We start from the raw sequence: 15,195 nt of genomic DNA, 5'->3' as shown, positions 1-15,195 counted from the left end.
ACTAAAGAAAAGTCAAGCTAACATGACCAGAGAGGAAGAGCTTTTTCGTGAACATGTTGAGCAACAGGAAGCCTGGAAAGTGACAGTAAATAGGAACAATGTGTTGAGATAATTAAGGCTGGTAGTCAGGCAACAGCACTCTGAATCACAAGAAGACTGCAGTGAGCAAACCGTTACTAAAGCAAGCGCCATAATTCCGCCAACATGCTGCTCAGAGCTATTGCTCAATTGTGAAACACTCCAGGACGTTAAAAGGAAGGAGCAGCAGCATGAAAGCCTCAAGCAGAAAACAGACTGTCAAGCAAATCCAATGCAACAACAAATTTTTATTACAAAAGGATAAACTTAGAAGATCCAGGTTACAATTAGCAAGACTGAAACATTCCAGCTGGCAACAAAACATTTTGAGGGTCTGCATAAGCCCTCTGGAGAAGAGATTTAGTTAGGATCTCTTACGCTTTCTGCGTCTCAGTATTCCTTCCCTCCCCCCCCCCCCCCCCCCCAAATCTCCAATCCCCAGTAACAACTTCTGCCATTTGACCTGCTACAGCAGTCATCCAGTTTGAACTGTAGTCTTCACCCATACCCCTTAATATCACAGACAGCTGTTACTCTTCACCAGCACTGTTGCCTCCTGTGGAGCTAACGGTACATCTCCAGTTTTCTTAGCATATACAAGGTCACATGCTGCCATAAGAAAAGATGCTTAGGATCTGCTTCTTCCCTTCCTTTCTTTATTGAAATTTCACAGAGCCCGTTTTGCTTCCAACAAAGCAAGTAAAATAAATCATTTTGTGGTGTTCTTAACAGAACAGGCACCTACAAGGTTAACTGGAATAAAACATCTGCTTTACACAATGCTAAACCATAATCTCTTCAGATTGAATACCACACGTGTTGTGAAATAACACTGAGAAAGCCTGCAACTTTACCAGGTAAGGAAAGTAGCTACAAGGACAGCAAGATCCAAGTATGTCAAGGAGAACCAAAATTAAGTTTTCAACAGATCTTTTCTTTCAGTAAGCCATTATTTGAGAAAGAGCAGATGAACCTGACAGTACAGACCTCATGTTTTTGATCTTAACTGTTGTGGGGTTTTGGCAAAATTATCAACACGTGACCAAATTAAAATGAAGTATCTAGTTAATCCTGGAAGCCAACAACACAGATTTCCCTCCCCAAAATTTCCATACAATTACTAACAGTGGAACAATCTAAGCTCTAGTTCTAGGGTGTTTTAGTAAATGCAGACATATAAGTAACAGAATACATTTAGGTTTTGGTTTTGTTATAGCAGACTACAGCTATATTAACACTCCATTTGGGATACTTGTGATATATAACATGTATTGCTGTAACACATCAGGTTTATTATTTGATGGTAGCCTGAAGTAAAAACAAAGCCACAGTAAAAACCAAAGACTGAAACAAGGAATACAAGTATTTAACTAGGCATTTTTAGTAACAACAGATCATATGTTGAAACCTGGTAGAGACTAGACAATTCTTGTCCGGGGCATTGAGTCCTTGTCAAAAAGTTTCCACTAGCACACTTTTAAGACCCTGGAGAGTTTTACAGTGAGAGATCTTTTATTTGACTGCTACTCGGAAGGGCTCCACCGTATTTCAGGCCTAATCACTTTTAAGACTCAGATGTAGTACAGCTTAATTTCCAGGTCATTGATCTCCAATGTACTTGTTCAGGCAGTATGGTCAATAAATAAAGTTACCATGTATTTAAGCAGCTTAAGGGGGGGAGGGGGGGCGGGGCAGGAGCAAGAAAGAGCAAGATAATTGCTCAAGAGAAATGCAAGTCTGACAATACAAGGGAAATTAATAGCAAGACACAGAAGTCCATATCAACAGCCAACGTAAGCAGCATAAAAGACAGCTTCCCTTCAGTACATTTGCTTCAGGGCTGCTAGAGCTATGGCTTGAAGAAGCTTGTTTTAATCAAAGCCTAATGGGCTGGACCTACAGGACAGTAAGCCAAAAAAATACACAATGACAGGCAAATAGCACTTAAGTTTTCATGGTTATTTGTAAAGAAGGGGGCAGAGGTACAATGCAGAAGTCAGGCAGCAATGAGGTGACTACTGATGAAAAACAGCTAGAAGAACAGAAGTGACCTCAGAACTTTTCGCATTTCTGCAAGTTAAGTATCTCTGCATTGTCAGGTAAGTTATGGAGGCAAGTTCCCTCCGATGGCTATCATTAAGTAACAAAATAAGAATTAAAGAATGGAAGTTTCAAGATAGAATTCTGTTGCCCAGCAGGCTGCACCCGCTTACCACTAACAGAGGAAAAGCAAACAGTTTGTTGTCAGCAACCTAACAAGGATTTTTGTTTGTTTTCCATTTTGACAATGGAAACTTATAAGCAAGCTGGGATAGTAAGATCTCATCCTAACAAAAAGAAACCCTGGGCTAATTAAGGCAGGTCATGTAGAACTATGGACTGCGTTTAAGAGAGCTTTCTTCTCACAGCATACTGTGAATTAAGATTCAGTACATTTTGGGCAGAGGACTAACTACTACTCAGAAAATTGTTTTCTACTGATCTCTCTTTTCAATACAAACTAGCTTAAAATTAAGCAGATGCCAACTATTTTAGTAGTCCTGGTACTTGTTCCATGTCCGTTATACTGAACACCAAGAAATACTAAGCGTGGGAGCCTTTTCTTTAGTTCCATTATCCAGTAGGGATTTTTATTTGCTACCCAAGGAAAGAGGAAGGAAAAAAACCACCCCAAATCAACAGATCTTAACCACACCCAAGTAAAAAATTAAGATTTTTTACTGGGTTAACAGACTGTAAGCACCCATCAGACATGCTATACTCTATTTCTGAAAATAAACATATTCCTGTGTTTAGCGTAGCAATAAAGGGGAGAAAAAAAAAGAAAAAAGAGAGATATAGCACCCAGAGTTTAATTTCTACCAAGTAAAATTGAACCAAATTACTTCTCATTTTTATTGACCCTACCCACCAGTTGGTAGGGGTACCACCAGGTGCTATTGAGTAATCGGAGTTTAGCTAAAAGCATGTCAGTGTAGCATCCCACAGCAATCCTTATCTCATGCCACATACTCACTGCTACTGACTGTAACAGGCAGCTTTTGGAGTGATTTCAGGGCAAAGCCTGCATCATTTTTACTGGCACATCTTACCCTTCAAGAGTAGCTTTGCTCATCTTTTAACACAGATTAGGTTATACTCATGCTAATTTACAGGCTGTAATAATCTCTGGACTAAATCACAATATATTGTTTTAATCTAAACATGGATATCTGCTATTAGAAAACGTTCCCAGAACATTCAGTTCTAAGTCAGTTTAGGAATCAAAGAAACAACTGGCAGGGTGAATGCTCTTAGGATGCTGTCTTAATGTTTAAGTTTTTGGTAGATTTCTTAGCCTATGCTGCATCTCCTAGAAGAAAATTCACTGTTACTGTGGTGCAAAGACTGCATGGTTAAGCATACACCACTACTTAAAGAATGTATACTTTACCAAAGAATTATTCCACATCAGGTGCACAATCAACATCTTGCAACTTGTCAAGACCATTTATACAGCAAAGAAAGCTGTTCTTTAATGTAAGTACTGTAAATCTGAGTACATGCTACCTAAGGAGCAAGAATTAGAAGGCACAGTTCACAGAAAATTAAACATCCTCTTACTTTCACCTAGAAAGTCAGGCTATGAGGGCACTTAACTGCTGAGATAAACCTGTAGAGTGTATTTCTGCGTAGGCTTCACAGATTCAACAGATCACCAAGCCAAGGTCCAAGCCTATATGCAGATCCATTTACACACCATCAGAAATTATTTACGTCGCTTTTCTTCAAAAGCCATACTTAAGGCTTTAACTAACTAGGCACATCTGTAACAGCAGTTCCAACCTGGAATGTACGACATAGTATCTACAGCCAACAAACATGCAGCATATGACCCCTACAATCAGCTAGGGCGACGCAGATTCAGCTGTTAGTCTGATTTATTTTACTGACACATAACTGACAGGGGGTGTGGGAGTCGAGGACACAAAAGGCACTCTGAACTCAGAGGTTTATATTGTATGTAAGAGGAGATGTTTCTGCACAAAAATCTAATGCAATCTCAGTGTTAAAGATGGATGTTTCTGTGCAGCCAGTCATGATAGTAAGAATCCAATATAATTTATGATCACAGTCACTAGAAGAGCTTCCGTAACACAAAACCATGATCTATTCACCTCAAGATCCTCTCTCTCATACCTGAATCTTCAAAATTTTTTTTAAATTAACGGTAAAGAATACCAGAATTTAGGTGATGTTAATTACAAAGACTGTATTGCAAAAATTGAATGTAATTAACATACTCAACAGTTCTTTTCAGCTACTACAGAAGTCTCTAATATGCTTTAATCAACAAAAAGTGTTAAAACCTAAGAAAAACTGACAACAGATGATCACCTTCTGAGCAACAAAAAAAAAAAAAAAAAGCCAGAAACACACAGAAAGGGGAATTGCTTCCGAAGTACCAAAATTGTAACATATCTTGGTTTTTTCTTTCACATTTCATCAAAAAAGAGAAAATTTTTACTACTAACATCAATTCATTGTGAGTATCTGTAACTCTTAAATAGGAGACAGAAAAAGCAGAGCGGTAGCCCAAGGTCATATACCATGCCAGTTGCACAGAAGCAGAGAACCCAGATCTGTCCAACACTCCTCTTAATTAGATAGGAAAATCAAGCATACTGAAAAAAGCTCAATGCAGTCAAGTTTTCAAGGAGGGCCTGGTAGTGTAAGTGTATGTTCTATGACCCGTTACTCTGGTATCATACTACTTACTCAGATTCAGCAATGAACGCTTAAAAGTTTGGTGAAATCTGATTTTTTATTTACTTTGTTATAATAAAACCAAGAATCTGATTTTTTATTTACTTTGTTATAATAAAACCAAGTAATGTACCTTGGCATGAAAGGCTAACAAACTTCTGCACTGTCATTTATCTCATGACATGGGAGGAACACTAACTGACCTCTCAGAGCAAAAATACATCCCCTTCTCACCCTCTGTGAGGGGAAAATGGAGAGACAAGGAAAAAAAAAGTTTTAATGTCGTCGTTACTCAATTTTCTATAGCCAGCCTGACTTCCTTCCCAGGAAACAGAAGAGCGAGTAAAGCACATCTGTCTCCATGGTCAAGACCAATGCCACCAGTCAATGCTCAGCTGATTATGGTATATACATGTCAAAATCCAAAGTACTTTGAAAGGTATCAGTGTGTGGGATAGCTGAAGCCTCTCTTGGTGGAGGATCAGCAACACAGTATATACTGCAGCAGCCACAACAGGGCAACCCTTCCCCCATCAAACACAGTGGCTTCAGAGCACATTCTCCTCTGCCCATCCTAATTAGCTTGCCCTTAGCTAAAGAGTCACCACAATTTCCACTCCCCCCCAAGAGCTGTAGCTTTTTTTTTTTTTTTTTTTTTTTTAAGTAGTTAATTACAACTCCAGGGCAAAGTCTAACATAAACTTTTACTCCTACCTAAACAATTTAATATTCTGCACACTTACTTCTGCGGTTCAGCTCAAGACACACAGCCTTCATCTTCCTTCTGTACTTAGCTTTTACCCAGTTTTCTAGTTTTTTTAGCAAACACATACCCATTACACATTATGTAAAGACTGCCTAAACATGCTTTTAAAAAAAAACTAAGTTAGAAGTGTTCCTGTTCTTTTAATCCTGTATGTAAAGCAAGATGTCCATTTAATGACTAGACTTTCCAAAGGTCAGTTACCAAATTTGGTCAGCAATGGTGCCATCACAGCCGTCATCATTCTTGTCACTGTCAAAAGCAACAACTGTCACCTTGCTATTATCAGGAGGGGAAGGCAACTGGAATATTCGCCATGTAAATGCTATTTACAGTCTGCACTGCACCCAAAAATGTCTTCCAATGATTATACATTGAGCTTGATAACTATTAACTCAAAGGCAGGAAGAATGTCCAGTTAAACACTTACTTACTCAAGGTTAGCTTTCAAAGCCAACAAAAGCATTGGGAAATGCCACCTCAAATAAGTGAACTGGGTTGAATGAGAATCACTTTTTAAAATGCCTGTCTAGTGTAGTTACGTACTTATGACTCATGCAATAAAAGATTCCCTGACATTTTGTTTTCTATCATACAGAAACCCATTCACAGGGCAACTAATTTAACAGACAGCAGTTTACTTTGCATCTTACAGCTTTTGAGAAAGAAAAACAGTTCCTATACATTGGAACATCTGTCACTGACACAGAAGCCTACGAAATGAAAAAAAATTCATACTTACAAAAGATATGCAAGCTGCCAGCAACAAAATTCTAACTAGTAAGTCTTCAAATTGTTCAATCACAAGCTCGAGTAAGGTTTTTCCTGCAATATGTAACAGAGCTATTTAGTATGCACATTAAAAAAAAAAAGATTAATTATTGAATAGAAATTGGCAGATTTCACAAGCATGCTTACCTTCCTCAGCCGGTAACTCTGTCAGTGGAAGATTTTTCCAGGAAGCATGTCAAAGAAAAGAAATCATTGAAGAAACACATTAGAGCATTAGAAGGCATCCACTAGATACTGTTTCTGAATTGTCAAATCCAACTTCGTTGGGTGTGCATACTGAAAGCCCCATTAAGGTGGCTCTTTTCATCAGAGCATCTGAATAGGCCCAACAGTTTTGCATTTTAAGACACATAGAGGTTAGCCAGAATGTGCCAAGGGTTATAATTCAGCCAAGTCATCACTCCAGCCAGCTGTGGGACTTCTGCTGTTGCTGCACACAAAGGGTCAAAGGCTCAAAACGTTTTTTCGAAAGCCGCCTGACAAAGATTTTCCACCGCATTCACTGAAAAAAGCCAAACCACCAAACTTGGTTCAAAATATTACAAATTCATTCCTCCATTTTAAGGATATTTTCTTATTTCTGCTCTCCCTTTTATCTCCCTGCAACTAGATTCAGTAATTCAAGAGGCACAAAAGCAATGTTAAAGCCGAAAAACCCCCCACCGTATAATCTTCTCACAGCTTTTCATTTTTTACACAACGGCATGGGAGTTCAAAAGGGACTAGGAAGGGCAAGCAATAGGGATTAAAAAAAAGAAAAAAAAAAAAAAGAAACACCTTATCGGCTGAATTCTGTGCGGTGACTCGAGGGAAGAATGTAAAATAAGGCACAGAAAGAAAGGCACGGAAAAACAGGGAAAAGTGAAGGTCATAGACGAACACAAAAAAAAAAAAAAAAGAACCCACAGCGCTTGGTTTCGGAATGGCAGATGATTTCCCACCGTTAAGGTGAAAGGAAACGGAGGTGACATCCTCCTTCCCAAAGCAGCCCTGTGCGCTCGGGCTATGAAAGAAACCCACGAGGTGGAGTTCAAGTCAGCCATCTTCTCTCCCTCGCTCCTATTCCGGGTCCTGTAAGAGATGCCGGCTTTGCAAATACACGCACGTTAGGCCTCGAAACAGGGCCCCGAGAAGGATGAGAGAAAAAGAGAAAGGGGGGGGGGGGGGGGGGGGGGGAAGGGAGCGGGACGAGGGCGGGGGGGAGACGACGAGCGGCAGCGCCGGCATCCCCGCGGCGGCGGCGGGCCCGGTCACCTACCGTTGGAGCCCCATTTCTCCTTCAGCTTCTTGACTTGCTCCAGGCTGAGCCCGGTGCTTTCGTTAACGCCGAAATAAGCCAAAACTTCCTCCACAGTCTTTGTGTGCGCGTTCTCCATGGCTGGGGCAGGGAGCAGCAAATGGTGCCTCGCCTCTTCTTCTTCTTTCTCCTCCTCCTCAGCGGCGGCAGGCGCGGCGGCGAGCCCCCTCCTCAGCCCCTCGCTCTCTCCCCCACCACCCCCGTGCTATCACCATAGACCCCCTCCCGCAAGAGAGGAGCCCCCGAGCCCACCTCAGCGCCTCGCTCTTCCCCCAGGAGGCGGAGGAAAAAGATTAAAATTAAAAAAATGTATTAAAAAAAAAGTGTGTGGGGGAAGCCGTCAAAAAAAAAAAAAAAAAAAAAAGCCCCCGCCCCCCTCCCACCCCAGACGGCCGCCGAGGGAGCCGAGCCGCCTCTCCGGCAGCGATGAGCGGGGCGTCAGGCGCCGCCGGCCGCGGGCGGGCAGCCGCTGAGCGGGAGGAGAGAGGCGCGGGCCCCCGGCCGCTGTCGCCTCAGGGCGCGGGAGGGCGTGCGGTGGGCTCGCCGGCGGCGGGGCGCGGCGGCTGCTTGCGCGGGGGTGGGCCGCGTCCAGGTGGCTGAGCAGCCTCTCCGTTCGCCTCACCGGGCTGCGCGCCGCCCCCACGGAGGGCGATAACGGCACGCTTGGCCCCGCCGGCCTCTGGAGGTAGGGGGCTGAAAAAGGCGCAGCTGCTCCGCCGCCCGCCTCCCCTCCGCCGGGAAGGGTCAGAATCACCCCCCCCACCCCACCCCAGCAGCCCGATCGTCCCCTCGCCGGCCCAGGCCGCTGTCGCCGTCACGGCTTGGGGTCGCCCACCCCCCGCGCCCGGCCTCCCCGCTGCCTCCCGCTCGCTCCGGTCGCGCACCGGCGGCGGCTGCTCTAATGTAACTTATGGGAGCTGGGCCGCCCGGGCCCCTCTCGCCGCCGCGGCATGTGGACGCCGCTCATTGGCGGGACGCGCGGCGCGGGGCGGGGGGAAGGCGCGGCCCCGCCCGCCGCGCTGAGGCGGTGGCAGCGGCGCCTGGTGCGGCCCTGCGCAGCGCGGCCGGCCGCCCGCCGTCGGCTCGGCGGAGGAGGCGGAGGCGGGTGGTGCAGGCCTCATGCGGCGGCGGGAGCGCTTCCGCTCCGCAGTGGAAGAGGCCCGCAGGTGGGGTGGCCGCTTTCCAGCCCCCCCCAGTGCCCCGGCGTGAACCGCCGCGGCCGCCCTCTGTCCCGGCCTCAACCCGCGCCTGGCGGGCGCTGAGGGGGCGCGGGGCTGCCCGGGCGGCAGCGCGCGCCGGCTGAGGGGAGCTGCCCGCGCCCGCCGCCCAGGGTGCGCCCTGTCGCGATAGGCGTCTCGGCGCAGGGGGTTGGCGCGGAGCTGCCCCGGCGCGTGTCGCGACAGGAGCGTCAGCCTTCACTGGGGGGACTGCCCTCGCTTCTGTCGTGACAGGAGCCTCATCCAGCCTAAGGGTGAGTGAGGGGCTGCCCTCGCCTCTGTCGTGACAGGAGCCTCATCCCAGTCTAAGGGTGATTGTGGGGCTGCCCTCGCCTCTGTCGTGACAGGAGCCTCATCCAGCCTAAGGGTGGGTGCGCCAGAGGTGGGAGAAGCAAGGGCTGCGTGCCCTCCATGCTGGTGCAGAGCAGGTTCGTTCCCCAGAGGTCCTGCCCCTGCTCTGACGAGGCCTGCGCTGACGCTGAGCAATGTCTTTTGCACAACTTCCCTGGTTCCCCTCGCAGCCATCGCATGCTGCCCCGCCAGCATAACAGTGACGCGCACACTCAGCCCTGGCGTGCACAGAGATAACGTAAGGAGGTATAAACTGCACAGTGTGATTTCAGCAGCGTGTGTGGTGTGAGATACCAGCTCTCCTCGGCGCAGTATCTCGATAACTGGCACAGACTGACAGACCAGTATAGAACACAGCAAACTGACTTGATTTTGCCATCCCGCTCAGTAATTCACAGAAACTTCAGTGAACACAATACAGAGAGGTTGGCACCAGCTGACATAAATGACACCTGCAATACACAACACAGCAAGTGACCGAGTACAAAATGTAAATACCTTCCCTTAAAAGCACTCGGTGCTAAGCGATGTATACGTATGTGCAAATGTAAAAGCTGATCTCTACATGTGTGCTGGCTTACATAAATGCAGATCCTACATAAAATCTGTGTATCCACCACTGTTACAAACCACCCACAATACCATCCTATAAGAAACTGTATGTCTGATCTAGAAAGAAAATATCTTGAGTCTTACCTCTGTATTAGCAAAAGAAGCAAGGAGAGGGGACAGCCAATATAAAATCACGGTGTTCTAGGGTATGTGTGGCCCTGTATCTTTTTTAGCAAAAGTACAACTGCCCTAAAAGAGACTCCTCTGAAACTAGCCAACGTCCAGAAAAGGATGACTTGACAACATGCCTACACTTCACAGGGAAGTTCTGAAATAAAAATTCATGAGTTAGATCTGATGACCTAGTTGAGGTATGGGAATTACTTACTCCATGCCTTGCCCGTATTAATTTTATCTTGCTTATCAGCATGATTAATCAGCATGGCCAAATGCTGATTTGGCTGTGAACACAACAGCATACAGTTGTGTTGCTTCTCGTACCACTACTTCACACTGCACATATATAGACATACTGTAACTGTTACAGTGGTAAAGAATGTCAACATGACAGTTGTATGTAATTTATATAGTTTACTGTATGTTTCTTAACCACTTTTAATAATTTTCTTGATATTGTATGAACACATGACCCCAATCATCCCCAGAACAACTGAAGTCACAAGATGCACATGCATATGAAATTAATACTCTTGCAAAACAGTATGTCTTTGAAAATACACACTCAGTGCCAACAAAACTGCTGATCAATGGCTGTCACAGGACCAGATAGCCCACACCTCAGGTTTTGGTATCCTCTAGCACACGAGTATGTACGTACACACCTTTGTCTGAAGACACCTCTGCATGACAGACTGTGTTGGTCCCCATATTACGTGCATGTGCAACACCAAAAAATCCATAATTTCTACAATCATTATATACAGAATAACGTCAGCTACTTGAATTAACATATTTCACAGACTAACAGCCCAGTACATCTATATGAGCAGTTTCTTCTTCCCTTCTACCATGTTAAAACAGCCTGCACTACATGTAGGCTTTTTGTAAAAATACATTTACCACAACAATGTTTTTACACACAAGTGTATTTTATAGCCTTCATATAGAAGAGCACCTGCAAAGGACTTCAAAGTCCAGCATTTCATTTTCTTACTATTTTAAAGTATTACTTTCAAATTATGTAAAAGAGCAACACAATCAAGCATCGGTAGCCGTTTTCAAAACAAACTGGTATTAGAAAGAGACCTGGGTCATATTTCATATTATTTCTGCCTGTGATATACTTTGTATGTCATTGTTGGTTTAATTTTTATGCCTGTTTCCAAAAAGGCTTCTGAAAATTACTTTAAGCATACCAGAACCATGGCATGTGCAATTAGAGCTTGACATAGTATATAATAAAGTAGGTATGGCGTCCTTTCAGTTTGACTTTTTAACATGGGGAAATGCTGCTAGGAAAGCGAACAGAGTTTGCATTTGAGCAAATCCTGGGGAACTCTTGGAATTCTCTGGGATTCACTAGTTCAGCTACAGCTTGACAACTCCACTTCCATTGTTTCTCTCTCACCCATTAAGAAGACTTGATTCTTCCCCTTTTTTTTCCATCTTTTGAACATAGACCCCTACATAAAATCTGGAGAGAATTTGCAAGCGTAGTCCTCTGCCTGTGTTTATTTCTGTCATGTGTTCTGTTATGGCTCAGTGAATATTGAGAGAATGACTGCATTAAGGACTGTTCTACAGGTCTTTCTCTTCCACAGCAGAATAAAATTCAAATAATTAAAGATCTTCTGACAGCTGCACATTGGAAAATTTGCAGATACAATGCTTGGTCTAGACAGCATGGTGCAGAATGAACTACAAATACCCATGTAGATACTGCAGCAGAAGCAGTACCTGCTAATTTTGGCATCACTTGCTATCATACAAATTTAGAATGGTGAACTGAAATCAGTGTTATTTCCCATTGCTATGCAAGGATTCATAAAGTTTCCTACAAAATTTGTCTTGTCTCTTAACAAGATGGGTATCTTGACCCCAATCAGAACGATGGCATGTCAGCTCTACCTTAAGCAATATGAGCCCGTGAAAGCTTCCAGGTGATTCACACTTCCAGCAGGTGCAAATAGCTTTACGTTTTCCATCTTTAAGAAAGAAGGAAACAAATTTATTCTGCTGCTGCGAAGTGAAGTTGCAGTTTGTTTTTAGAGTGGAACCCCTTAGAGTGGTACCTTGGAAACAAACACGGCAAAATGGGCCAGCTTTTGCCTTGATGAAATTCCATTCACATAATGGAAGTACACCATTCATACATTTGGCCTCCTGTCTTTTTTCACTGTAATATATTAGAAGCAGCAGCCAACACATCGGGCAGCAGCATTAAAATGGTTCCTGTAATGCTTACTAATTGAAGTAAATGGGAATTTGGCCTGAGAGAGGACTGCAGGATGCTTTCCTTCAAATTGCAATAACATTAAGTCATCCCTATTGCTGCAAAGCAGATTCACAGTAGAGTTACAGGTCATAATGTGAATTGTCTCTTGCTGTACGCAAAAACATATGTTTTGTAGCTTAGTTTTCAAAGAAGATTAATAGTTTTTACTGGACCCAAACACAGCACAGACAAGTACTACACAAAATGCTGGTTTGCTGAGCCAATACACCTGAATGCTGACTGGTGATAGCCTTCCTATTTCAGGCCTGAATCTCTTCCATTAGACATAAACTTATACTATTCTGCTTAACTGTGCCAAATTATGTCATGATTTTTGCAGACTGGCTAATTGCTGGTTAATGGGGCTTAGGTTGAGACCACCAAACCCGTTGCTCTTATTACCCCAACTGATTTCAAATACAAGTTCATGAGTGACGAGTGGGGGCATTGTTTGTTCCTCTTACAATACTATTTTATTCTTCTTAAATTACAGTTATTAAAATGTTTCAGCCACTTGAAATCTACTAAGACATATTAAAATACCGCAAAAGTGCTGTATCAAGGTGGAAGGGTTTTAAAACTGCAGTTCTGTCATAGGATAATGCAGTTTAAATATAGCAACTGTTTTTTCCAGTCAGCTTGCTCTTTGATTTCATGGTATTATGTCAAGGGTGTTTTTTCCCCCTCTCTCCCTTTAAGAAGCTTATAGCTTAAACAGCAAAATGCAAAAAATACTGAGATGAAACAATTACACAAACCCAGTAGAAAACTTAGTGGTAAAATATTGGTTTGAATTTTGATAATTAAGATAATCTGAGTTTATTCTGAATAATTTTTATTCCTAGGCAATGTGTGTTCCTGTATCAGCAGCAGGTAGAATTTTACTTCCACTGAGACCAAGAGACTGTGAACACAAAGGATAGTGTTGCTACTGGGAGATTTCCAGAACTGGATTGTTGTGCCTGCTGCCTGCTGCCTTGGTAGTGTAAAAGAGACAGTGAGACAAATTCTGATGTCAGTAACTATAAGAGATCACCGCTTGGCTTAGTAGATTTCTTCTTTTATTTCTATATCCTATTGATTGTCACTTGGTTTGTTACCGAAGACTTCATTAGAGTATTTGCCACAAAAGTTTCCATTCCCCTGCTTGGAAAAATATTTTTTTCTAACCCATGCTGATGTTAATAGGAGATCTAGAAGTATGGGAGAGAACAACATTATGTCAGAACCAAGATCCATCATGCATATCTGAGAAAAATAATTTATCCTTTTTTGATAGCCAAGTAATTTCTCTTAAAGGGAAATGAGCTTGACTGCCATCTTATAAATGGACTGCAACTTTAGAAATAAAGCACTGGTTGGTACCCACGAGATTTGAGTTCTTATCTCATCCTGACCTGAATTTCCCATCTAATTAAGGTCTAATTCTGATTAATTTGGCAGCTAGCTGACATTTTTTCCTGTGTAAATATCCCTTGTGTGCTTTTGGATCTCAATTTTGCTCTCTGTAGAATAGGCTAGGAATACTACCAAGCTTGTAGAAGGCTGTGTGGCCAAGCACAATATTTATAAAATGGAAGGATTTGTTTTTTGTAAGGTGTTACAAATTTGCCCTAAATTTTATATCTGTAACAAATTGATGGCTAATTGGGATGTCATAGCTGTGATCATACTATATAGTACTTACCTGTAGAACTTAACAGTGTAGTGAAAGTTGAATTCCTTTGCTATGGGACATGGACCACCACTTCCTGAGCAAAGACGTTGCTTCAGTTTTGAAGCTGTCAGCCAGGAGAACAGTACCAATTTGAAGCTGGACCCATAAAGACACAACATAGCCTCATTTCTTAGAGTGTTAAAACTTCAGTTAATTATTTTGAATGGTTTCTTTTTGTGATTCTTGAGTAAGTTAGAAACAGAAATGCTAACATGGCATTTAGAGTTTACCTTGCACACTCTTCAACATGTAATGTACACTGTTTTGTATTAATCAGGTTCAGGTGAGCTAGCCTGGTACTTAGGGGGCTAATGACAAGTTCTAGAAACTACCAGCTACAAGGTAGGGCAATAATTACTGTAGATTAATAGTACCATTAGCCCTCTCTAGGGGCACTACAAATTCAAATTCCTTTCCTGCTTCATAGAAATTTATGGGGACAGAACCAAAGTCTTGTACACTGCAAGCAAAACGGTGTGCACTGTAGTCATCCGCAGTGCTTTGCGTGATCCTGTCAGCAATAGGATGGGTGAAGGAAACTATGCCCAAATACACAAACAGCTACGCTTTTCATATGTTTGTATTAGTCTGTACATACTGATGTTTCTATTCATCTGACAAGCAATGACAACCAGAAGGTAGCTCAGTAAAGCCAGCTTTTTGTCTTTTCACCTTCTATTTACTCAGGCTGTGTACGTTAAGACTCTTCCTTTAAAGCGAACCATCTGAATTACTTGTTTTCAAAACTTTTTTTTTCTTTTTTCATCTCTTGACCCTATCAGAGGCTGTAATCGAGGTAGTATAAACAATATATATTTCCTTTTTTTCAGTGTTACAGTACTATAACCTGAACAGTTCCACCATGCAACAGGTGTCCGTCACTTCATGTATTTGCTGAATCACAATGAAAAGTCACTCAGACTTCTTCAAGATTGAAAGGAAGACGTTCAGGTGCATTCTGTGTAGGTGAGTAGCAATAATGTAAGATTGAAAAGCTTTTCTTAGCCATGGTGATTACTTCATTTTCAGCCATTGTTTGGGACTAATGGCACATGACTACAACTTTTATTAGACTTGTGACATTTTGTGATATGAGACAAGCTGAAGTTACTTTCTGTGTTTCTTGTGGAGATTTCCTCCAAAGTCATAGGTGGTTATTAGTAACATAGTGGAGTAACACACTTCAGTTTTCAGACATTGATAAAATGATTGTATACCATCAAACAA

General features: G+C 42.9%; 1 protein-coding gene and 1 long non-coding RNA gene across 5 annotated transcripts in view; one reads left to right on the top strand and one right to left on the bottom strand.

The window, feature by feature from the left end:
- The window catches only part of ATP2A2 (ATPase sarcoplasmic/endoplasmic reticulum Ca2+ transporting 2), a 48,232-nt gene extending 40,340 nt beyond the window's left edge, over positions 1 to 7,892 (bottom strand). For 3 of the 4 annotated variants that reach the window (XR_013924598.1, XM_080370007.1, XM_080370009.1), the window contains exons 1-3: positions 7,638 to 7,892; positions 6,506 to 6,523; positions 6,330 to 6,412 (exon numbers count right to left, since the gene is read on the bottom strand). Coding sequence is in view for 3 of the 4 variants with exons in the window: in XM_080370007.1 (XP_080226133.1) it covers positions 6,330 to 6,412; positions 6,506 to 6,523; positions 7,638 to 7,755 (219 nt within the window). In the remaining variant the exon portion in view is untranslated. Of the gene's footprint in view, positions 1 to 6,329; positions 6,431 to 6,505; positions 6,524 to 7,637 lie in introns of all 4 variants that reach the window. The other variant, XM_080370008.1, reaches the window with a different exon arrangement.
- Positions 7,893 to 8,606: 714 nt separating this feature from the next.
- The window catches only part of LOC308056075, a 33,614-nt gene continuing 27,025 nt past the window's right edge, over positions 8,607 to 15,195 (top strand). Inside the window, exon 1 of the long non-coding RNA XR_013924693.1 lies at positions 8,607 to 14,934. This is a non-coding gene — a long non-coding RNA (uncharacterized lncRNA). The remainder of the gene's footprint in view (positions 14,935 to 15,195) is intronic.

This window comes from Falco punctatus, assembly GCF_963210335.1.
Source record: "Falco punctatus genome assembly, chromosome: 1".
NCBI classification, from domain to species: domain Eukaryota; kingdom Metazoa; phylum Chordata; class Aves; order Falconiformes; family Falconidae; genus Falco; species Falco punctatus.
Note: the sequence above shows the minus strand (reverse complement) of the source record. Positions and strands in the feature narration are given on the sequence as shown.